Source organism: Pholcus phalangioides, unplaced genomic scaffold (genome assembly GCF_987345545.1).
Source record: "Pholcus phalangioides strain wild (caught in Gottingen) unplaced genomic scaffold, Ppha-v1.0 ptg000031l_1, whole genome shotgun sequence".
Lineage (NCBI taxonomy): Eukaryota > Metazoa > Arthropoda > Arachnida > Araneae > Pholcidae > Pholcus > Pholcus phalangioides.
The window spans coordinates 9,344,079-9,370,198 of record NW_028301621.1 but is presented as its reverse complement, the minus strand read 5'-3'; the positions used below and the strand labels follow the sequence as shown (position 1 = coordinate 9,370,198).

The following is a 26,120-nucleotide window of genomic DNA, read 5'->3' as shown; positions in this document are numbered from 1 at the left end:
TTCAGTTGATTTAATTTCTACTGACTCTCTGAGTACAGCTTGGGGGCTACATATTTTAATATCTTTTTCACACACATCTTATACACGCACACTCACACACCCAACTATCACATACAATTTCTAACCATCTTCATCCATCTCGTACGGAGCAGAGCATCGAACAGGGAAGCTCATGGCAGTTCGATAAATAGAACTCGGTACTCCCGGAGAAAATGCATATACCTCAGTCAGTCAGAATAGCGGATCTTCATTACTAAAGAAAAGTATTCGTGAAACCCAACCAATGTTCCGGGTCTCTGACATGTACTTGTATTATTTGGATAACTCCTTCCATCTGGCGCTGTCAGAATGGATACACTGCATGTCTCATTTAAGGGGGTAAATATTTCATGACTCTTACAAATATTATATTCCCTATTCAACCTCAAATTTAGTATGTTATTAACCATACTATTATTTTTATCTATATTATCATATCCATATAGCATCAATTACATCACTATTAACGTAATCGATAGCATCTCTAGCATCTTACTCGTCGAGTAGTGACTTTATTAGTATTTATTCATATTACAGCACCATAATTAGTTAGCATCAATTATCGTCAATACATGATACAGTGGCGTAGTAAGGTCTGGTAGCACCCGGTGCGGAGTTTTAACTTGTTACCCCCCCCCCTCCTATGTCCACCAAAATATAAGATGAAATTTATTGAGGAAGTAATTTTTTTATAAGGCAACGAATATATATAAAATGCAAGTACCAGAAAATACTGAAAAATTTCTTTATGCATTTCATCACGCTATGGGTGTCGTCTTCAGAGGATAAGAATTATCACGCTGACCGAATTTACTTACACGTAGACGATTCGCTTCATTCTTGCCACGACGTTTGACTTGGACAGAAAAACGAGATAGAAAACACCCCCCCCCCCCACGCACCACACAATAATACTAAATTATTACAGCATCATATCGTACACCCGCAATGAGCGATTCTAAAGGCCCATGTAAATTATCGGACATGTTATTTTATGTAACAAAAAAAGGTGCATTAATACAAAACCGGCAATTTTTTGTCACACCCCCCCCCCCAGAGCTGGTACCCGGTGCGGGCCGCAACCCCCTCACCCGCCTTCCTACGCCACTGACATGATATCCATTAGTTCTTGTGGAGGTGGCTGTTAAGTTCCGGGGGGAATGAAGAAATATTTTTCCAGTCACATTTCAAAATTTTTCGTCATCTTAAGAGATGGCCGTGAGATGACTCTTAAATTGTAATAATCCCTAATTTCATATGCCAGCCATGGCTCTCTCCAATGCACTTTCTTTCCTTCTGCTCCAATGCACTACTGCATTTAATTGACAGAGCGATGATGAAGGGGGGGAGGGGGGTACGATTTGTTAAAGCCTCATCTACGGCACCCCGATATACGAGTGAATGTTCAAGGAATAGCGAAATTGATTTTGTTGCAGAATCGATTTAAAAAACGGAATACTTTTAATTCAAAAAGTGTTTGGTGTGCGTGTGACTGAAGACAAACAGAAATGTTTCGTAAAATGCTCGACATTTTTTAATCATTAGACATAGTCTCTCTCTTGTTATTCAGATTTTAATAGAATTTCAAACATATGATGACATTTTTTTCATTTATCCATAATTCAAAACAATAGAACTGAACACAAATAGAACATTTTACACACATAATACTTTCGTAACTACTCAAAAATATAATTGATGATCCCGAATTTCTTGGTCCGGTTAGAGCAGTGGTTCTTAACCGGGAGTCCACGGACCTATTGGGGTTCTTGAAGAGGTTTAAGGGAGATCCTTGAGCGCTAGGATGAAAAAACAATTAGGTTATTGTTTTTACATTATTATGCGATGAATATTTTCTTCTAAGAGTCCCTGGTCTTCATCTGATTAGCAAAGAGTGTCCCTCGCATCTGTATTATTGGCTCAAAGAGTCCTGCTATAGAGTACATACACAGATCGATTTCTCAGTAACTGCTGATTGGATCGGCATGTGATTATCACTGGTCTTTCCTCCAACTGAGCACAATCGTGGTATGCGGAAATACGCTGAGCCAAAGCAGGAATGTCGTGAAATACAGGTACCTGTAGTATAGGATCAGCATGTGCGTCAAGTGATGGATCGAAGATATCCTCTGTCCGAAGAATGCGTCGAGGATGAAATACGCCACGCAACGTGTTATCTCTACGCCACCCGTTACACGACTGGAAAATGAAGAATATTAATATAAGAATCTTTTGTATTGAAATGCATCCGTACAATTACTGTCATCGGAGCTGAACTAGTGAAAATCAAAATCTATCCCCTTTATATAAAAAAATATACTAACAATTTAGCTGGTGTTGACTGTACTCGATATCGGCAACCTAAACATCGCCAAATCGTCCTCTTGGCGACATTTCGGTCAAAAAATAAACAAACGCATTTTCCAATTCAAAAAGAGCGAACAATGAAACTTGGTATTTCCTCTTACCTGCCATCCAATAAGGCTCCAAAAGCGAGGGTGCTTCCAATGATGTATAAGCTGCTCATGAACAAGATGTCCAAGGGCACCATCTAAGAAAATAATTTTTGGACAAACATCGAGGTTACCTCATCTACGAGATTTATTTTTCACAGAGTGCTGTAAAATTGTCATCCAACTGAACCAGGCAATGTCGTTTACACAAGCGTTTCCTAAACGCCCGTGGACCCCCTTCGGACCATATTTTTTTCTTGTGAGTGCCCTCCCTTCTCCCCAATCAGTTCGGAAAGTTATTAAATTGATTTTTGAGCAAAAGTTAGTGCATACAAAATGTTTTATAAATAACGTGAATATTCGAGCCCCTGGGCTAGCTATTCGTCAGCCTACTTCTTGGTTTTCGGGGATAGTGGGGGGGGGGGGGCTGCAAATACTTTTCCGCCACATTTCACTCCTCAAGTGCTTAAAACACAGGTTTGTATGGTGCCCCTCAATCACGTGCCATGACTCCTTTTTTACTTGATTTTTACGCGGTCAGGTGTGGATTCAGACACACGCACACACTAGGGTTATATCCCCCCTCCACGGATCCTTGCCTAGATCCGGAAAAGCGTGCATCTTCTCCGTATCAGTGCCTTATTCGAAAACTGTGTATAATCCCTCTGGATCTTAGTTCGGATCTATCTGAATCACAAATGCGGATTTCCCCCCCCCCGGAAACATCACCTGTATCTAGAAAGAAGATGTTCTACACATCAACATCTAGTCATCTGTCTCGCCACAGAGAGCAGCAACAGGTCCACAACGGTTCAAATATTTAATCATTACACTTCACTCACAATTTGAAATATAGATGACAGCATTAAAAAATCCGACACAACACTAGATACGCACTCAGACTGTTAGGTAGACACTTTCACACTTCTAATACAGCTCACTTCGTAGTTAATCGTCCCATGGCCACAAACCAGATTTGTGTGGATGCTTTTTCTTTATTTTGAATGACACACAACTCCTGAATCCTTTGATCCAGGTGAGTGTGGTTCGCTTTGATCTTCGACTGGATCTATGAAAATGCCACCTCCCCCCCCCTCCCTCCCTTTACATCAGCGTCTAATCCGTAAAGCAGATTCCCACCTCCCTAGTATTCAGAAAAATTGGGATCAACTTTGTATCAGTGGCTTATTCCGGAGAGTGGGGGCATACCCTGGAACTTGGGAAAATTCTGATCACCTTCTCGGCTGTCTTATAACCTGGGGGTGAACTATCTCTGCAGTCCTTAGTAACTACTAGTCCTAATGAACTACCGGTCGGAGGACTGCAGCTAAGGACCGCTTCAACTACTAGTAGTTAAGAGGTACTATGAACTACCAGTCCTTAAGGTCACGTGACGTGAAACAGTAGTTAGAGGGAGAGAAAATTTTTGGTTTCGAGAGTAACAGATCGCTAACCAATCGGGATGCAGTTTGAAGCCTACAACTACTACTAATTATTTAATAATCGTTTTTCCGCAGTGGGTGGTGGCAGCGATTTCATGTTTACAACTGATTGTAAACAAACTTTTTTTTCCGAGGGACTCGCCACACATTTTTGTCACCCGTGCTTTGCAATTTTTTTTTTACTCTAACATCACCAGCTAGTTTAATTATTTTGTAAACGTATATGAGACGTTGCATTTTTCATCTTGCGACTTTTTTTAGAATAAGATTCGGTATTTTTCTTGTCCGAGCTCATGGATCCCACTTTTGGATACTTGAAAACGCGAGTATCTGGGACAGTATCTTCATACTGATGAAACCAAAATTTGAAAAAAAGAAAATTCTTGCAACAAAATGCAAAATTTTAAATTAAGGTTACCGGCACTAGTTGAGCCTATGGTCGTAGTGTGCCTTTCCCTTTTTTTTTGGGGGGGGGGGGGCTCTTCTTGAAAGGGTTATTATGCAAAATAATTGTAGATTTTTGGGCCCCTCCCTATTCGCCTCGGGGGCCCTACTTGAGGCCCCAGCTGAATACTATTTTTAATATTGAGTTCAACCTTTTTTAAGACCAATTTGTTAAAAATGATTTTTTATTATCCATTTTTATTCCTTTTAAACAATGAATTGCAAATTATTTTCGGAGCAACTAAAACATTAAATTATTGATAATTTATAATTAAAAGAATTAACTGCCTTGCTGCGTATTGTAGTTCTATATTTTAAACTATGGGTTTCTCCTCAGTATTAAAAATTATCAGAACACGATTTTCTATGAATGAGCACTTACCTGTTAATGGAAGTGAATACTTCAATATTTAAAATATATATACTTCTATATTAAAGATCTTTCATCAATTTATCTGTTTCATATTTAGCTTCCAACAAATAACTTCACCTGATAACTTTCATTTTGACAATATATTTCATTTCAGTTGATTAGAAGATGAATGATTGATTGAAATTGATTAATAGAAACATGAATTGAATAACAACTTGCACACATGATTTGTCATACAAAAACATTTTATTTCAAACATATGTTCATAGAGAGTTATCATAATCACAATTTATTGGTTGTACTTTTCTTAGAAATCGCATCTTTCAAGAATATAATTTTTTAAGATTCATAAATTTTCATCTGCATCTTCAAATGTTGATTTACCTGAAATTAAAAAGAGGAAGGGAAAAAAAACCACTTTTATTATGCTTATCAATATTTAAATATACTGTATATTTTATTTCAAATTATAACACAGTCTTTAGTTGTATAAGTAGAGATAATTCGTGCACAACAGCACTTAGTCGACTCGCCACCATTTTATCACAGTAGGATCCAAAATGTATAAACTGTGTTTTGCAAGGGAGGCCTGGCGTTCCACATAGATGCACATGTTCATGTCTAGGGCTTGGCACATCTTAAGAGCAAACATTCCAAAAAAAAATTCATACTGACACCTAAAATTTTCTATGCAGATCATAAAATATTTGGAGTTTATGTCTGAATCTTCCAACATGTGAAGATCGTCACTAAGTGCTGAAAAAGTTGAATATAATTTTTTTTACTTCGGATTTCTTCTAAAAATATGCTTGGCTGGCAAAAAATTTGGCCGCGCCTTTTTCAATTTTTCGAGCCATGTTTCTACCCTAAAATTTTGGTCAGACAGATGAAATGCAAAAACCCATTGGCACGCAGCTTACTATATATTTTCACTCTACTCTTTCAGCTTTGCTCTAAAACACATCCTTAGAAACCTCTTGTGGATCGGGGAACCCCTATTTAAATTAACATAGAAATTTTGCAGTGTTGTATGGTCTCACTAGTTAAAAAGTATGATATTATTTGTCGTCAAGTATCTGGTTTTAATATTTCCATTCACAAAATTTGCTCATCAGTAAATATAACACGTTTTTCAAAGAATTAATATTGCTTTTCAGTTAGTAAAGCTTCTCAGTTTTTTTTTAATGTCCTCCCTCTCATTTATATAGCCAAGACAAGTTTTTCAACAGTACATGTTTTTACTTGCACTGGTCAAATTTTGAGTGGTATAGGTAGCCATTAAGAAATCGTCTATCTTAATTTCCTCAATTCAATTATGTCAAAAACAGTTATTCTTTCAATAGTATATGAAAAAATTATTATAAAGATAATTACTCATAGCAAGATATTTCTCGAGAGAAACCAATATGGTATGGACTAAAAACAATGCCACCATTCCCCCTTGCTTATTTTGTTTTTGCACATATAAAATGTGTCGCTGAAATTACAATAATTTCAGAGGGAAGTATGTTTCTGTTGAGTTTTATATTGAGAAATATTCAAGTGATTGTACAGTTTACAATTTTTATGAATTTTCTCAACTTAAAATTGAATGTGTATAAATAGGTTATTTTATTCATGGTGCAATATAAATAAGACACTGAAATACAACATTTCTTAATAAACATGTGAATTTATGTAATACAGCCTCTCAGAAACGCTATTATGATTATGATCTGATACAACGTCAAAATTCTGTGGGTGGGATGGTGGTGTTAAATCGGGGTTCGACTGTATTTGTTCCACTAGGGTTGTTGATACAAATGAAATCAGTGAAAATGATGCGACACAATGTTAAAATTTATGTCATTAAATCATGCATGGAAATATTTCATTTTACATGAAAATAATAATGGAAACTGTTGCTCAAAGTCAAATACAAAGAATTAAAATTACCTTTGTTTGCTCTGGGAGAATTGTTTCGTAACCTTAAAAACCTTCACGTTACTTCGTAGCTACCTACAGCCAAGTTCCTGGGAAACAAAATTTTTCAGAGTTAGAAAAGTCTCACAAATGTATATACACTAATATACATATAATCTCTCAGCTGTTTACTAACAACATTGTTAAAAAATAAATGCTTGTTAAAAGTTTCACTTCCATAACATTTCAAAATGTTATATTTTAAAGTTCTTAAATATTCGACATGGAAATTTGTTTTCTGTGTTTACCCATACACACAAAATCAAAAACAATTTTTGGCAAAAAATTAAATTTGAACACACACAGCAAGGCCATAACCCAAATACTGAAGTAGTAATACGTTTCGAACACTAATCTGCTTCCTCTAGTTATAATGTATATACCTCAATAAAAACTGTGCCTGAAATTCCAACTGTATTTTTTAGTCCCATTGTACGAATTTCATTTTTCATATCAACAAAACAATATAATGATTCCTTATTAAATATTCCTCATCTCAGAGCGAGTTACAGAGTGCAATTTTTCAAGGAGTGGCACATGATTTTTTTCTCAAAATTTAACTTCCACTAAGTATTACAATATTGTTCATTTGAACAGTTCAAAATATCAAATCTATATTTTAATCCTTTAGTGCACGAGTTTTACAAAAATTAATATTTAACATTACTGCCAATTTTTACCATGCTTTATTTCAATTTCACCATTACTCATCACAAAAAAATAATTAAATTTTTTGTCATTTAGGTGCTGTAATTTATTATCAATGAATTGTAGCTTATTAGTTACTTTGTGCATTGAAGGGAGGTTGGTCTAAAACACAAATTTTCAATTTCCTTATTTATAGGCGATTATTCATAGCATAGTCATCCAAGCACGATTTTTATTGTGCTAACAATATTCAAATTATTTATTTACACACATGCTCAATTTATTTAGACATAATTTTTCATTGAAAAAAATTAATACGGCAAAAAACATAGAATGTAAAATTTCAATCTGATATTATCGTAATTGCAGATTTATGTTTCATTTGCCATGTAAATATTTTCAATACAATCCAAAGTATACATGGGCTATTTGATATTTTTCAGCATTACCAAGTGGGATCCACTGCCCTATTGATTGCGTGACATTATGTCCATTTATATTTTTAAATAACGCATTTACCGAGCAAAAAAATATTAAGAAAATTTCTAAACACTCTTCTTATATAGTTCGATAGCAATAAAATAATTCTTACCTCAGTAATGAACATGCTAGCACTTCGTCGTGGCTTCGATCGCCGATGTCAACATCTAGTTTTGCAGGATATAATGATGAATCACTTCAACTTTGATGACATCGAAGACATAATCTAAGTTTTATCTGTCATTATTATCGTAAAAAATTGTTTAATTCGAAAAAAAACCAGCATATTTCATCACTAAATATCACAGCGAGAACTCGCGGCCAGAGACGAAATTTCCTCTTTTCCAAGATGGACGCCGTGAACTACTTTTCTTGCTGCTTTAGGACTGGTGCTAGGCAGTCCTTAGCAGCGGTCCTAAGTAACTACTAAAAAAAAGTCCTTAGCTTAGAGATAGTATCGAAAAGTCGAACTACTGGCCAGCTAAGGACTTTTCAGCGCTCAACTACTTTTTTTCCGCTAAGGACCGCAGAGATAGTTCACCCCCTGGGTTGCCGATTTATAACCTGGGGATGAACTATCTCTGCGGTCCTTAGCCGAAAAAAAGTAGTTAAGCCCCGATTTGTCCTTAGATGGCCAGTAGTTCGACTTTTCGATACTATCTCTAAGCTAAGGACTTTTTTTTAGTAGTTACTTAGGACCGCTGCTAAGGACTGCCTAGCACCAGTCCTAAAGCAGCAAGAAAAGTAGTTCACGGCGGCCATCTTGGAAAAGAGGAAATTTTGCCTCTGGCCGCGAGCTCTCGCTGTGATATTTAGCGATGAAATATGCTGGCTTTTTTTCGAATTAAAAAAATTTTTTACGATAATAATGACAGATAAAACTTGGATTATATCTTCGGTGTCATCAAAGTTGAAGTGATTCATCGTTATATCCTCCAAAACCTGCTGTAGTATACATACGTGTATGTTGACATCGGCGATCGAAGCCACGACGAAGTGCTGGCATGTTCATTACTGAGGTAAGAATTATTTTATTGCTATCGAACTATATAAGAAGAGTGTTAGAGATATTATTAATATTTTTTTGCTCGGTAAATGCGTTATTTAAAAATATAAATGGACAATGTCACGCAATCAATAGGGCAGTGGATCCCACTTGGTAATGCTGGAAAAATATCAAATAGCCCATGTATATTTTGGGTTGTATTGAAAATATTTACATGGCGAATGAAAGATGAATTTTCTATTACGATAATATCAGATTGAAATTTTACATTCTATGTTTTTTGCTACATTAATTTTTTTTAATGAAAAATTATGTCTAAATGAATTGAGCACATGCGTAAATAAATAATAACAAATGCAATTCATTGATAATAAATTATAGCACCTAAATGACAAAAATTTTAATTAATTTTTTTGTGATGAGTAATGGTGAAATTGAAATAAAGCATGGTAAAAATTGGCAGTAATGTTAAATATTAAATTTTGTAAAACTCATGCACTAAATTTAGTGTAAAGGATTAAAATATAGATTTGATATTTTGAACTGTTCAAATGAACAATATTGTAATACTTAGTGAAAGTTAAATTTTCAGAAAAAAATCATATGCTACTACTTTAAAAATTGCACTCTGTAACTCGCTCTGAGATGAATATTTAATAAGGAATCATTATATTGTTTTGTTGATATAAAAAATGAAGTTCGTACAATGGGACTAAAAAACAAAGTTTTAATTTCACGCACAGTTTTTAGTGTTGAGGTATATATATATTATAATGAAAGGAAGCAGATTAGTGTTTGAAACATATTACTACTTCAGTATTTGGGTTATGGCCTTGCTGTGTGTGTTCAAATTGAATTTTTTGCCAAAAATTGTTTTTGATTTTGTGTGTATGGGTAACGACAGAAAAAAAATTTCCATGTCGAATACTTAAGAACTTTAAAATATAACATTTTGAGATGTTATGGAACTGAAACTTTTAACATTTAAACTTTTAACAAGCATTTATTTTTTAACGATGTTGTTAGTAAACAGCTGATATATATATATATATATTGTATATACATTTGTGAGACTTTTCTAACTCTTGAAAAATTTTGTTTCCCAGGAAATTGGCTGTAGGCAGCTACGAAGTTATGTGAAGGTTTTCAAAGTTACCAAACAATTATACCAGAGCAAACAAAAGGTAATTTTAATTCTTTGTATTTGACTTTGAGCAACAGTTTCCATTATTATTTTCATGTAAAATAAAATATTTCCATGCATGATTTAATGACATAAATTTTAACATTGTGTCGCATCATTTTCACTGATTTCATTTGTATCAACAACCCTAGTGGAACAAATACAGTCGAACCCCCGATTTAATGCCACCATCCCACCCAAAGAATTTTGGTGTTATATCAGATCGCAGACATAACAGTGTTTCGGAGAGGTTGTATTACATAAATTCACATATTTATTAAGAAATGTTGTATTTCAGTGTCTTATTTATGTTGCACCACGATTAAAATAACCTATTTCATACACATTCAATTTTAAGTTGAGAAAATTCATAAAAATTGTAAACTGTACAATCACTTGAATATTTCTCAATCTAAAACTTAACAGAAATATACTTCCCTCTGAAATTATTGTAATTTCAGCAACTCATTTTATGTGTGCAAAAACAAAATAAGCAGGGAGGGGGGGGGGGGAAAGGTGGCATTGTTTTTAGTCCATACCATATTGGTTTTTCTCGAGAAATATCTTGCTATGAGTAATTTTCTTTATAATCATAATTTTTTCAGATACTATTGAAAGAACAACTCTTTTTGACATAATTGAATTGAGCAAATTAAGATAGATTTCTTAATGGCTACCTGTACCACTCAAAATTTGACCAGTGCAAGTAAAAACATGTATAATATTGAAAAACCTGTCTTGGCTATATAAATGAGAGGGAGGACATTAAAAAAAACCTTTAGAAGCTTTGCTAACTGAAAAGCAATATTAATTCTTTGAAAAACGTGTTATATTTACTGATGAGCAAATTTTGTGAATGGAAATATTAAAACAATATGTTTGACGACAAATAATAATATACTTTTTAACTAGTAAGACCATACAACACTGCAAAATTTCTATGTTAATTTAAATAGGGTTCCCTGATCCACAAGAGGTTGCTAAGGATGTGTTTTAGAGCGAAGCTGAAAGTAAAGTGAAAATTTGAAGTTAGCTGCGTGCCAATAGGTTTTTTCACTTCATCTGTCTGACCAAAATTTTAGGGTAGAACCATGGCTCGAAAAATTGAAAAACATTTTAGGTGCCGGCCAAATTTCTTGGCAGTCAAGCATATTTTTAGGAGAAATAATCCAAAGTAAAAACAAATTATATTCAACTTTTTTAGCACTTGGTGATGATCTTCACATATCGGAAGATGCAGACATAAACTCCAAATATTTTGTGATCTGCATAGAAAATTTTAGGTGTCAGTATGATTTTCTTTTTTGCAATGTTGGCTCCTAAGATTTGTGAAGCCCTAGGTAAATACATCTAGACATGAACAAGTGGATCTGTGTGCAATGCCAGGCCTCCCTTGTAAAACACAGTTGATGCATTTTGGATCCTACTGTGATAAAATGGTGGCGAGTCAACAAAGTGCTATTGTGCACGAATTATCTCTACTTATGCAAATAAAGACTGTTATAATTTGAAATCAAATATACAGTACATTTAAAGATTGATAAGCATAATAAAGGTGTTTTTTTCTTCCTCTTTCTAATTTCAGGTAAATCAACATTTGAAGATGCAAATGAAAATTAATGAATCTCAAAAAATTATATTCTTGAAGGATGCGATTTCTAAGAAAAGTACAACAAATAAATTGTGATTATGATAACTTTCTATGAATATATGTTTGAAATAAAATGTTTTTGTATGACAAATCATATGTGCAAGTTGTTATTCAATTCATGTTTCTATTAATCAACTTCAATCAATCATTCATCTTCTAATCAACTGAAATGAAATATACGATCAAATGAAAGTTATCAGGTGAAGTTATTTGTTGGAAGCTAAATATGAAACAGATAAATTGATGAAAGATCTTTAATATAGAAGTATATATCTTTTAAATATTGAAGTATTCACTTGCATTAACAGGTAAGTGCTCATTCATAGAAAATAATGTTCTGATAATATTTTTTATTACTGAGGAGAAATCCATAGTTTAAAATACAGAACTACAATACGCAGCAAGGCAGTTAATTCTTTTAATTATAAATTATCAATAATTTATTATTTTAATTGCTCCAGAAAGAATTTGCAATTCGTTGTTTCAATGAATTTAAAAGGAATAAAAATGGATAATAAAAAATCATTTAACAAATTGGTTTTTAAAAAAAAAGTAGCACTCAATATTAAAAACAGTATTCAGCTGGGGCCTCAAGTACGGCTCCCGAGGTGAATAGGGGGCCCAAAAATCTATAATTATTTTGCATAATAACCCTTTCAAGAAGAGCCCCCCCCCCCTCAAAGAAAAAAGGGAAAGTCTGCCCCGAAAAGGCACATTACGGCCATAGGCTCAACTAGTGCCGGTAACCTTAATTTAAAATCTTACATTTTGTTGTAAGAATTTTTTTTTTCAAATTTTGATTTCATCAGTATGCGACCCACTTATATGCAGCTGGGGTCCCATATACTCGCTTCTTCAAGCATCCAAAAGTGGGGTCCATGAGCTCGGACAAGAAAAATACTTTGACTATTATTATATACTGAATCTTATTCTAAAAAAAAGTCCCAAGATGAAAAATGCAACGTCCTCATACGGTTACAAAATAATTAAACTAGCCAGCGATATTAGAGTAAAAAAAATTGCAAAACACGGGTGACAAAAAAATGTATGGCGAGTCCTTCGGAAAAAAAAAGTTTGTTTACAACATGTTTGTTTGTAAACATGAAATCGCTGCCACAACCCACTGCGGAAAAACGATTGTTAAATAATTAGTAGTAGTTGTAGGCTTCAAACGGCATCCCGATTGGTTACAGATCTGTTACTCTCGAAACCAAAAATTTTCTCCCCCTCTAACTACTGTTTCACGTCACGTGACCTTAAGGACTGGTAGTACATAGTACCTCTTAACTACTAGTAGTTGAAGCGGTCCTTAGCTTCAGTCCTCCGACCGGTAGTTCATTAGGACTAGTAGTTACTAAGGACTGCAGAGATAGTTCACCCCCAGGGTTGTTGTCGATCACAATATAAGATAAGGATTCCCTCTGAGGATCCAGTAGAGTAATTTAGGCATAGATATAATATAACCATAGATCGCGCATGCAGGGCTGCTTTTTGTTTCCTACACCTAACCACGTGACGAGTGGGTACTTTCACGAGAGTTATGAAGAAATTTCTTGTTATTCCAATGGCACTCATTGGTGGACACCGTGAGTGCTTAAGAAATCACTCGATATGCCGAAATCTTGCTGTGCTTTTGGTTGCAATGTATCATTTATTAAAGGTGATAAGATTACCTTTCATAGGCGAAATAAATTTCCTTTTTGTATTAATATTTAATAAAAGGATGATCCACGCGGTCATTTTTCCCCGGGTCAGTACAAGTCGTGATCACCCACAGAAAAACTATTGATCTATTGTTGTATCAGGGAGTATCAACGATCAAAAATGGAGAAAGCAAAAAGATTTGCGTATGATGCGTCTTTCAAACTGAAAGCGATCGAATTCGCCGAAGAAAACAATGACTGTGCTGCAGTTAGGACATAAAACGTAAATGGGAAACAAGTGTGAGAGAATGGCGGAAAATGAAAGAGAAAATTTCAGCGATGCGGATGAGACAAAAAAAGGCTTTTCGAGGAAAAGTATCGGTGTTGTTCCATGAACTTGAGAAGGAATTGAATGAATGGGTGCTGCTACACCTCAGGAAAAAAAAGACATTTATATGACAAAAATAGAATTACTGCAATAATTTTGATTTGGAATTTCATCTGTGAGAGTTAGATATCATATACTTATTACTCTTGTATAAAATGCGCTTTATTTCCGCTTTTAAATGAAGCCACGAATAAAACGAATCTAAATTTTTTTCACTCATTACAAGGAATGTGTCGCCAAGTACGAAAATAGCGCGCCAAGTTATGGGTACCATATTCTTGTTATTCAACTCATCACGGGGGGGGGGGGGGGGTGCGTGCTTCAAAAAACGAGGCGACCGGACAATAGGACGCTCAGTCTAGTTGATCTTATATCTATGAATTTAGGGGACCATCGCCAGCCACCGTTCACCTTCCCCAAAGAGCAGGATAATATGGGGAGGATCTATCTGTCCCGTAAATAAGGGACGCTATGACCATTGCTACACAAAACGCATCACGTGGATGCCCGCCTATCCGTGGTTCTCACAAAATATCCGATTGACTTATGATATAAACGACATAACCTGGTGGTATTGCATGGCATTATTACAGCTGTGTTGCGCGGCTATCGGAAAAAAAAGGTCAACATGATCAAAGAGAGAGCCTCACATTCAAATTCAGAATCAGTAGCAAATACCCGGCGACAACAGACATCAGGTGGACGGAAACGTAGACCTTCATCCACATCTGCAATGGCGGGTCGTATTTCTTTTCGTCTTCTTTGGGCTACAATCGAATATTTCAATCAGTTCAAGCGAAATGAGATAATGCATAATTGTGAAGAGTTCATTAACGTACGAATTCTAACCTCGGGTATATCGTTAGGGTCGCCAAGCCACGACATCCCGGGAGTCCATCCGGGGCCCTTGACCAAGACTGACAATTTGTTCCAGAAGCCTTCGACGTTTCGGAACCTCCTCCACATTCCCTGCAAGTTGTTCGTCTGTGCAATATGGGAAAAAAAATTAAAATGCTGCAAAATGTACATTTACCTTCGAGTTTTTAGTGTCGCCAGAATAGCATCAACGAGAGCCTTACCTGAATGGTGTACGAGCTGAAAGTCTTAAGGGGATGGACGACTCCGAATTTGACGTCTTCTCCGTTATTTGGCTCGAACGTACCGAATATCCTGTCCCATATGATCATGAAGCCGCCGAAGTTCTTGTCGATGCAACGGCGGTTCCGACCTGAAACCGACACGCAACACGTCACCGTAGTCAAAAGAAATTAAACCATCGCTGGTTTTAGAGAGGTCACGTGACCATTAATTTGAAATTACAATTAACTGTCGTAGAAAATACAATTAACTGTCGTAGAAAATATGATTTGTTTTTCACCCCCAAAAAAGTTGAGAATTAAAATCAGGAAAAACAGATTTAAAATATTAATACGCAACCTGTTTAGTCCCAATGCGGTCTATCGGTAGGAAACTAATGCCCTGGGGGGCTTATATAAACAAATTCCTACATTCCTAGCTACATTACAGAAATTTACCGCATCGTGATTGGCCGAAATGAGGGATGAACCATTACGTCACTCGTAGTGAAATCTGTACCGGTGACGTTTAACAATAGATACATTTAATTGTGCTTGAATCTACATTCACCGTTGGAGTAATGGCTATAGCACGAGACTCACGTACCGAAGATTGTGTATTCGAATCGGTCTGAAACCCATCCAATTTTTTCCCCCCATCGTTCCCTCTTTGTTGTCTCATTTACTGATTTACCAAAAAATGTTTCCATTTTTTTTTCTGATTTAATCAAATGCGGTTCACGTGCATCGAGAAGACAATAACAACCCAGCTATCATTTACTGATTCAATAAAAAAATACTTTCATTTTTCGTTAATGAACTTTGAAATTCAATTTCGCCCAAAACTCCGCCTCTCGTGACGTGTTGCTAGCTTTTTTTCTTGCTCGCAGTAACTAATCACCGGCGTGCTAATGCCTTTTGTGTTACTAAGACAGTAGGGACTGTAAATACGTGTCCAGGTGGATTTTCGATTAGCCCTGGGAAAGCGTTCATGGAAAAAACTCTGTCTTCAATGTTACTGGTTGTGAATAATGCAATATCTGGCGGTGATTAATAATATTTGGTGAGAACTAGGTCATATTTGACAGAAAATTGACAATTTTTCGCAGAATATGGGTGATATTTGCTGGAAGTTGACAGATGTCCCGTTCCGGTTAAAGGAATATGGGCACCACAATGCTTTAAGAATATTCGGTGCTCAAATCACGGACTTCACCGTGATCAGAAAGATTGGTTGTTGTCGGCAACCATAATAGCCTACTGACTTTCCATTATTAACGACACGGACGCCTACCATGTACACAGAGGCAAGATGCACCGCGTTATTCGTCCATGATCCTTCGTTATATTTTCGGACAAACGATTCTCGTTAATTTACATTGATGAAGAATTATACAATTCGAAATTGTCACTTGGATTTTTGTCATGAAAGAACGGAAATCGTGCTGTGACCTATCAGCGATTTCGAGAAAGTAGGTGTAACGTTCAGGAGAAAAGAAGTGGAAGAGAAGGCCTGAAAGAAACAGACGTCACGATAGAAAGGAAAGAAAACAAAAAGGGACATTTGAAAAAGTGGGGGAAGGGGCGAAGGTTTTGTACCAGAGAGACAGTTTCTTTGGGGATGTTGGATAATAAATGAAATAAAGTGGTTTTTTCTTTTGGGAGTCCAGAACCCAGTTATTTCGCCCTGAAATCGCAGAAGTGCAGCCGAGGACCTACGGTCGACAAGAAGAAGTCGGGGGGAAGTTTACTGTAGGTTTCAGAAATCAGTCGTGAGGTAGCAGCATAATTATTCATCCCTCAATTTTTCGCTGTCCATTTTTCCAAAAAAAAAAAAAAAAAAAGAAATTGTGATTTAAAGTGCAGGAAATCGCTAGTTTTCGCCAAACACGATGCCAAAAGTGAGCAAATTAGCCGAATACTACTCTAATCACGGAAAAAATTCATATGGAAAATGAAGCACTACCGCAAATCGCAGGGATTGAAATGAATTCTACTTAAACTGTTAAAGTCAACATGACAAACATGTGTGACCATACGTCCCGTGTTTACTGGGACATTCTCATCTATTCATGAAATTTTCATTGAAGATACGCGTGAAAGACGGGACATTTTCATAAACAAGAAAAATTTGGGTGGCCCAAACAACGGGGAAATACTGGTCATAATCAGTATTATGACCAGTATTAATCGTCTGGGGATAATCGTCTTCGCCGTCGTTGGGAACGGACGTGCTATTATCGCGCTCCGCTCACCGACACGCCAGTGCGCCATTTTGTGTCTTTCTTTGTGTTTTTCTTCGTTCTCGTGAGTTTTACTTAGCGTGTTGTTTATTGTTGGGTCATATTCTGCGGTGATTTTCTTTTTTTTTAGCGCACGTTGGATTGTGAGATAAGTGGTTTTTTTTTTTTTTTTATATTGCTCTCATTTTTTTTAAATTTTCGTTGTGTATTTTCGATCGACTTATATTTATTTTTCTCGTTCGCATTTCATTTTCGTTGTTTTTTCGCCAGGTTCGCTCGCTTCTTTGATATAAGTTCGTAGGTTTTGGACGTTAGTGTTAGCAAACAGTGTATACTTTTTCCCGGGTACTCTCAATAACGTTGTTTTCCTTCCATTTGGGCCTATTGTTGTAGTGTTAGTGTTTTGAGATAGTTAGCTAATTCTAATAAGTATAAATTGTACTTCGTAGCTTAATACTTTTTTTAGAGGGTGTTGTATTCTTTATATACATATTTATTTTATTCTTCGTGATTTAGTGCTGAGCATTCTACTTTACGTAATTTTTTCGTATAATCTCTTACGTATATTTTGCATAGTAATGTATTTTACATTATTTTAATTTCCAGTTAACGTTTCTCATTTTCGTATTGTTAAGTATTATTATTATTATCTAGCTTTAGCAATAGTGTTAGTATGCCTCGACCTCGACTAGTGTTGTGTAGAGCTTGCGACTATCAGCTACTATACCCCTAGACCAGGGAGGTTTCCCTGGTCTAGGGGTATAGTAGCTGATAGTTTCAATTGTAAAGGGTGCTTGGATAGAAAAAGGCTGGAACACGAGGTCGAAGCTTTACGGGAAAAAGTTAGGGTGCTAGAGGGTCCGGTTATAACGGACCCTCTGGTCGTCGAGCCACCTGTTGATGAAGAAGCAATCTCCACGAACAACGACATTTTAGAGGGCGAATGGGTGGTCGTGGATGAGGTAGAGGGGGATAGTGATAGGGGTTTAATCATCGGCGATTCTATGGTTAGGGAACTTGGGAACCGAGTGTGTAGGGATTTTCGGGGTTTCGAGCGCTGTTGTCTTCCTGGGGGGAAGATTGGCAACGTTCGAGACGTTTTTCATCGCCGAAAGTTGCCCTTGCGGGTGATTCTGTGGGTGGGAACAAATCAGGTAGGAGCGAATATTAGTGAGTCTCTGTCAGAATACCGGGATTTACTATTATCCGCTAGGGAGGGGGGTTCAGATGTGGCAGTGATTCCAGTGCTGCCAAGGGGTAGTAGGGGATATAGGAGTAGGATCCACCAATTCAATATAGGCCTGAAGGACATTTGCTCCTCACTTGGGGTCACGTTCTTGGAGCTTCCCGCATTTACCGATAGGTGGCTTCGTTCGGATGGGATCCATCTAAATAAGAGAGGGGTCTGGGAGGTTTACGATAGTCTTAGGTCAGGTTCTTTACTCCCAGACCACGTAGTCGGGAATGCGGGTTAGTTAATGATAATCACAACAGTACTGACGGGGAATTACCCACCTCTGACTTGGATGGCTTCTCGATTGACAACAAACCACCGGGCAAATTAAAATGTGTGTTAATAAATGCCAGGAGCTTGGGTAACAAGAAAGATTTTTTAGAAACTATGATAGTTGTGGAGGACTTGGATCTTATAGCCATTACAGAATCTTGGGCAAACGATGGGGATGAATCTTTCTTACACATCTCCGGATACGATACTTTTTTGAGAAATAGATCTGATAGGAAAGGGGGTGGAGTGTTGATATACGTGAAATCATGTTTGAAGGCTAGAGAGTGTAACGTGCAGAGAAGTGATATTGAAACCATATGGGTTGAACTTGAGAACAAAAGACGTCATAAGCTTATTGTTGGGGTTTGTTACAATCCACCGAATAGGGATCAAAACTATATCGCCAAAATGCACGATGAAATTTCCTACATGTGTAAGCGAAAGAGGGTTCTCATACTAGGGGATTTCAATTACCCGGGTATTGATTGGGAGAACCTTTCATCTGGAAATCAGTATGAAAGAGACTTTCTTAAGTTAGTGCTCGAAAATTTTTTGTATCAGCATGTATCAGAAGCCACTAGGGGTACTGCTATTTTGGATTTAGTTCTTACTAGTTCTGAGGATCTAGTTGAACATGTTTCGGTGGGGGAAGAGTTTTCTTCCAGTGATCATCGTATCGTCAGATTTCACTGTAACTTTTCCTCGGGTAAGGTTGATAACAAAAGACTGGTTCCTTGTTTTCAGAGAACTAACTTTGATGTTTTGCGAAGAAGGTTAGCGGAAGTTTTCAAAGACCGGTTGGAATCAGTAGGGGTGGTAAGTCAATGGGAAGAATTTAGTACGAAGCTGTCCTCTGTTTTGCACGACGTCATACCCTTTGTTCGAAAAAAGCGTGTTTGTACATCACACCCTCTATGGTTCACGGATAGCGTGCGGAACCTTTATCTTGAAAAGAAAAGAGCATTCAGAGAGTATAAAAGTGGACGAGGTGACCTATCATTGTTTACTGATAAAAGAAGACTGTTGAAGAAAGCGATAAGGGATAGTAAAAAGCAAGTTGAATCTAGGTTGGCAGATAACATTGGCTCTGACCCAAAATCATTTTTTCGATACGTCAATAATGGATGTAAGGGGACAGTTGGCCCCCTCTCGATAGGAGGCTCAAAAGTAGAGAGCAATGTAGGCATGTGTAGTGCTTTCAATGACTTTTTCGCGTCGGTTTTTAATGGAGATAATGATATTCGATATACGGGTGTTGCATGGGGTAATAAAACGCTCAACGATATTCAAGTGGAAGACGTGGAGGTCCTAAATCTTCTAAGAAATGTATGTGCAAGCAAAGCACCAGGACCAGATGATATCTATCCCAGGGTTCTCAGGGAAGGTGCTAATGAATTGTTGGGGCCAGTCGCACAGATATACAGGAGTAGTGTTGCTGAGGGTATCGTCCCGAGAGATTGGAAACTGGCTAACGTTGTTCCGATATTTAAGAAGGGTAGTAGAGAAGTGGTGTCTAATTATCGTCCAGTGAGTTTGACGAGCTCCCTCTCAAAAATTTTGGAAATTATCATCAAAAGGCAGTTTGTGAAGTGGATAGACGAGAATAATGTATTGTCGGATAATCAGCATGGGTTCAGGAAGGGGAAGTCATGTGTAACTAACCTCCTTTGCTTCTATGATTACGTGACTAAGGCTTTGGGTAAGAGCAAAAATGTCGACGTTGTTTACCTTGATTTCCAGAAGGCATTCGATCGGGTCCAACATGGCAAACTCTTGAAGCGTTTACACGAGATTGGAATAGGGGGCAACTTGCTGAATTGGATAGAATCGTGGTTAAGAGATAGGTCGCAACGAGTTATGGTGAACGGGGAATTCTCTGGTTGGACAGACGTCACAAGTGGAGTTCCTCAGGGAAGTGTCCTTGGCCCCATACTTTTTTCACTTTTTATCGATAAACTCGATCAGGGTATCGATGGAATTACTAGCAAATTCGCAGATGATGTGAAGCTAATGGGGGTAATCGGGAATGAAAGCGATAGGGAGTTGCTCCAGACCAACTTAAACAAGATTGCAGCATGGGCAAATGAATGGAGCATGACGTTTAGCGTAGATAAGTGCATGGTCGCTCATTTTGGTTCGAACAACCCACGGTTCTCTTACGAGTTGAATGGTGTCACTATCCCGGATGCAACTAGAGTCACCGATTTGGGAATTCTCATTGACGAGCGACTTAAGTTTTCTGAACATTGTTCAGCGGTTGTCAAAAAATCGAATAGAATGCTTGGTCTCATTTTCAAAAAGGTCTCTTCGCGTTCTCCTAAAGTCATTCTTCCGCTTTTTCGAGGCTTAGTTCGTCCTGGACTGGAGTATGCTGTAAGGTTTTGGAGACCATACCTACAGAGGGACATAGACTTGGTTGAAGGGGTGCAGAGAAGAGCTACGCGTGTCCTTATTGGCACACAGGGCTTGAGTTATGAAGAAAGACTTCATTTTTTGAATATGTTTACATTGGATGAACGCAGGTGTCGAGGAGATATGATCGAAGTGTTCAAAATTTTCAATGGGATGGATAGGATGGACCATGAACTTTTAGTACACCGCCAATCGACTGCTTTTACAAGGGGACACCAGTATCGATTGGTGAGGGACAATGCAAGGTTATGGTGTCGCAGGGAATTTTTCTCCAATAGGGTTGTTAATAAATGGAATAGCTTACCCCCGGAGGTAGTAAATTGTAACACAATTGACACGTTTAAAAAGAAATACGATAAACATGTTGGGGTAAATCGAGAAGCTATCCATTCTTAGAATAAGACAACCATAAGTATTCTTTATGGGCATTGTATAATATTTTATCATGTGTATATATTGTTTGTAATTTGTGTTAATTGCATTTTTAATTGGGTTGCTGTATTTTTGAAACATATGACAACCATATTTTTATGGGCATCTTTTTATCAGCCACCTCGTTGGGCATTTTGCCTGTTGTGGCGTTGTATTTGTATTTGTATTTGTATAAAGTCACCCCAATCATGAGCACAAGGCCGATGTCAAGTGATTCAGTACAGTAAAGCCAACATCATCTACAACAGAAGGCCTCCGAGCGGAGCACGTGACGTACTGAAGAAGGCCATCTCACCTAGTCATTGGCTATACTACAAAATAGGGGTAAATATGGTGCATGCGTCGGCCTGCTATGGCTATAGATAGCTATAGAAGAGATGACCTCCTTCAGTGACGTCACGAGCTTCGCGGGGAAGCCTTCTGCAATAGATGGTGTTGGTAAAACTCCCCTCTACTGGCCGACGCCAGCGGGACAAAAAAAAAATCATCCGTAAAAGAGGTAGGGATGACAGAAAAAAAAGGGTGGAGCATTGAAGAGTTTAAAATAAAACGAAATTATTTTTCGGCAGTATAACGGGGTGACCTTCAAGAGGGTTTTCGCTGCAATTTTTTCCCTACCATTCGAGCAAAAAGGTAGCTTCAACATAAAAGATAACCAACTAACTCACCATGGTGAACCTTGTGGTGCGTCGGAGTAACAAAAACCCACTCTATGGGGCCCAATTTCGGGACAAACTGCGAAAGTAGGGAAAAATATAGATAAGAGTGAGTATATACAATAACACAATGTAATTCAATAATGAGAAATACAAAGAAATGTAGGCTTTACGTGTTTTCAGGGTGGACCGACAAGTCACTATAACTTGCAAAACTTCAAAAAAATTAACAAATTGCCTTAAAATTATGCGGTTTAAACTGAAATTCGGTTATTAAAAAAAATTAGTTCAAAGCCCAAGGAAAGGGTCCAAAGGTGTCATCCTCAAAGAAATTTCGAAAAAACTACCACTAATTCTACTCATTCAAATATGCACGAAAATATCCGGCTGAATTATTACGAATACTCAAAAAAATTGCATTTATTATTTTTTTGAGTGCCATTAGAGGCCAAGAATGAAATTAAAAATCCCGCAACCCCCTAAAGTCTTAGAGTGACGTCATTCAAACAACACAAGATTAGGTACAGTACAGAGAAAAAGAGGAGAAAAAAAGGAGGAAACAAAGAGTTTCTAGAGGGGGAAAAAAGAGGGGAAAAGAAGTTTTCAACAATAGATATCGCCAAGAAGCGTGGGAGATGATGAGTAGCCAACTGTTGCCATTTTTAATATTTTTTGTAGCTTTAGTTAGTAATTGCGTTCCGCCGCTAATTTTTTTGTTTTCACGCGCTTGTGGGTGAGATGAATATACTTAAATTTTTTCATGATTTTTTTGAGGATGACACGTTTGGACCGCCCCCCCCCCCCCTCTCTTTGTGAGATCTGTTTTTAGTTTTAAAAAAAAAATTATCCAAATTCATTACATGAGTTTTGGTAAATTCGTGCAACTTTTGAGAATTTTTGAAATTCACAAAATTAACGAATCGTCGTAAAATTTTGAACTGAAATTCTAGTCATCAAATGAGCATGAAAAATTCACGATTACAAATTAATGACATCAACTTCTCAATTAGCAAACACAGGCAGGGGCGTCGGAAGTGTTTCGAACTTGTGGGTGCTCGTCTTGAGTCCCATGTAGGAAATTTCGATTTCTGAATCAATTCTGTGGGTGCTCGGACCCGTTTTACAAACTTTCGTGTGTGCTCGAGCACCCCCGGCTCCGACGCCACTGAACACAGGTGCATAAAAATGAATATTCACTAAGTCAAGATATGAGTGTTGTTTTACCTGGTTGGCCTGTTGCCAAGTATTATGCATTAATGAACTGTGGACGGATCGTATGATCCCTCGGGTCAATATCGGAATGTAATACGTGTTTGTGTATCTGTCTTTATGGGTTAATCAAATCTCAATTTCACTCCGCATCGCGAGGACCCGGGTTCGAACCAGACCGTTGCCACAACGGTGGTCGGCTGAAGTTGGTTTTGTGTGGTTCTCAACTTCGAAGAACGAATGCGGGCCGATCTTTCCCGTTGAAAAGTCTCGCCACAGAGAGCAACATTCCTAAAACGATGCAATTATTCAATCATTACACTTCAGTCATTAGTTAGAAAAATTGGTGGTAGATGGCAGCACTACACACAACAAGGATTACACAGAAGCAGACTTCACGTGATGTGCACAGCTTCCAGCATGGCCCAAGGTCTTCTTCGACCACCTGCTAAAATCTCTTCATCGGCGGGCCATGTTCTGGTTAGGAGGAGGTGAACGTCATCAACCCAGAATGTTTTACAAAAAAAGGTAGTTCAAAACTCAGCAGCAAAACGCAACTAGATAGTTTGTCAGCTGTGCCAAGCATGCATTTTCGCTCGCCCCTTTCAATGTAAAAGGACTTGAAGGATGAATTCGGCGCTCCCTCAAGTCCAGCGCTCGGGGCGCCAGACCCACCTGCTACCCTCTAGTTGCGCCCCTGCTCAGTAGACACATAAAGAGAGCTACTGTATGAGCATATTCAGCAGCATATATAAATAAAATCATTTTAAAAATAGTAGCTTTCTGTTTATAAAATTACAATTTTTTTTGTTCGAGTTTTTTCATAGAGTTGCATGATACTGCCAACGTCATCTATCGATATAATTTTGAACCAAGATCTGTTTGTAAGTGCTACTTAAAAAAAAAATTATCCAAATTCATGACAAGAATTTTGATGTGTTCATTAAGTAAATTTGTGTGATTTTTGAAATTTACAATATTGTGCAAATTGTCGTAAAATTGTAAGATTTGAACCAAAATTGTTTTTTGGTCATTGATTTTGATTTTTTTCCCTAAAAATTTTAGTTCAAAATGCAGCCAATTTTCTTTTTTTTTGGGGGGGGGGGACATTTTTATAGGAAACTTTAAGATGTTAATGAAATAATTTGTTGTTTCTTTTTTTTTTGTCTGTTTTTTTTTTCTTTTTTTTTGTGAATGAATTAAATAACGGCACTAGCGTCACCTGTCGGTGAAGTTTTAAACTACTTTTATTTTGCCAGAAAAAAAATGGATCTGAATTTATAACGAATTTTGGGCGAAAAGATAAAAAAAAATTATTGTATTTTGGTTCACCCTGTACATACTCACCTCAGAGTGCAGCCAGTACTGGTAAATGATATTGAGCTGGTAATGGACGAAGAAAGTAGACGGAGGTACCGCAACAGCCATCGGCAAGTACGTCAACTGAACATGATAAAAAAAATTGCATTAATTACACGTGATTGGTCATGCAGGACAATATTAAGCTAGAAATAGGAAATGTCTCACAAATGTCTTATTCAAAACAATATGTCACCAATGTAAGAAAGACTGCACCAATCTTGACGGATTCTAACATTTTTTTTTGGGGGGGGGGGGGCGTAAGGGCCGTGAACCAAATTTATGAAATAAATATCATGCATGTGTATTGAGAAATATTTCTCTTATTTTAGTGACTTACCTTAGTTTACTCGGAACCCCCTGGGCTTGGGTCCTGTTTGCCCACCCTTCATTGAAACATGCCTTATTTGAAAGAAAGATGTCATCGAAGTCGGAGTTTGCACCACGCATATTTTGGGTGGGGGGGGGGGCCCTCGAGCCATATATATATTGAAGATCTGCAGTCATATCAAGAAATATTTCCAATTTTAAAGGATTTTTCAACTCGTGGATCTTGATTTAGGCCCCGTTTACCCACCCTTCAAGGTTCCTCTTTACCCTCTGTCTTACTCTGAACTGCCCTAAAGAATTCCAAGCATTTTTTTGGGGGGGAGGGGGCGTCTCGAGCCAAATATGTGTACTGAGAAATATTTCCGATTTTCGGTGTTTTCTACTCCGGCTTGCCTAGTTTTGGGTTTCATTTGCACGCCCTTTAAGATTGTTCAAGTCCTTTATCTTACTCGGAGCCATCTTAATGAATTCCAAGCAGTTTTGGGGGGTATCTGGGGGAAACTCGCAGATTTTTGTATATGCCGTGAGTAATATGGTGAGAGATAACATAGGCAGTTTAGTCATTAAAGCTCTTATATCCTGGGCTTTATATTCACTTACTTCATAAACTTACACATATTTATTGTATACTATCTGAGTTGTGTTCCAGGTAGATGAAATTAATCAGAAATTACAATGGTTTCTGAAAATTATTCCATCCAATACAGCCATAGTTTGAAATTTGCAAGAAAAAAAAATTCCATTTCATTCTAATTTTTGATTTGGAAGAGAGATGACAGCCCTCTGAACACATAACAAGCGCAACACTTACATGAATTATCTTTTCGTTCCTTTGAAACCAACCACGACCATGGTCTAGACCAGTGGTTCTCAACCTTTTTTTGTCCCTGGCCCCCTTTCAAGCATTTCCCATTCCTATGGCCCCCTCTTGTGAACATGAATAATTTTCTACTCCTCCCCCCCCCCTCCGCCCGTTTTTCCATTAGAAGATAGTTATTCAAAAGCTGTCTGAAGTATATCAATATGTTTGAATTTAATTTGATTAATTTTTAATTTATGAAAATAACGAAAGAGCAAAATAAACGTAATAGAATACAGTAAAAAAAAATAGAATAAATTATTTTCAATAAATGTAAATTCTGCGCTTGAAGACGACACAGTGTCATCAAGTTACTGTAATGGAT

General features: G+C 37.2%; 1 protein-coding gene across 1 annotated transcript in view; it reads right to left on the bottom strand.

The window, feature by feature from the left end:
• Nucleotides 1-1,592: 1,592 nt before the first annotated feature.
• Nucleotides 1,593-26,120, bottom strand: part of LOC149067117 (alkylglycerol monooxygenase-like) — a 43,083-nt gene continuing 18,555 nt past the window's right edge. Inside the window, exons 5-11 of the mRNA XM_089252999.1 lie at nt 24,595-24,690; nt 22,051-22,117; nt 14,792-14,940; nt 14,562-14,696; nt 14,363-14,479; nt 2,508-2,590; nt 1,593-2,238 (exon numbers count right to left, since the gene is read on the bottom strand). Of these exons, the coding sequence (XP_089109125.1) occupies nt 2,034-2,238; nt 2,508-2,590; nt 14,363-14,479; nt 14,562-14,696; nt 14,792-14,940; nt 22,051-22,117; nt 24,595-24,690 (852 nt within the window). The 3' untranslated portion in view covers nt 1,593-2,033. The remainder of the gene's footprint in view (nt 2,239-2,507; nt 2,591-14,362; nt 14,480-14,561; nt 14,697-14,791; nt 14,941-22,050; nt 22,118-24,594; nt 24,691-26,120) is intronic.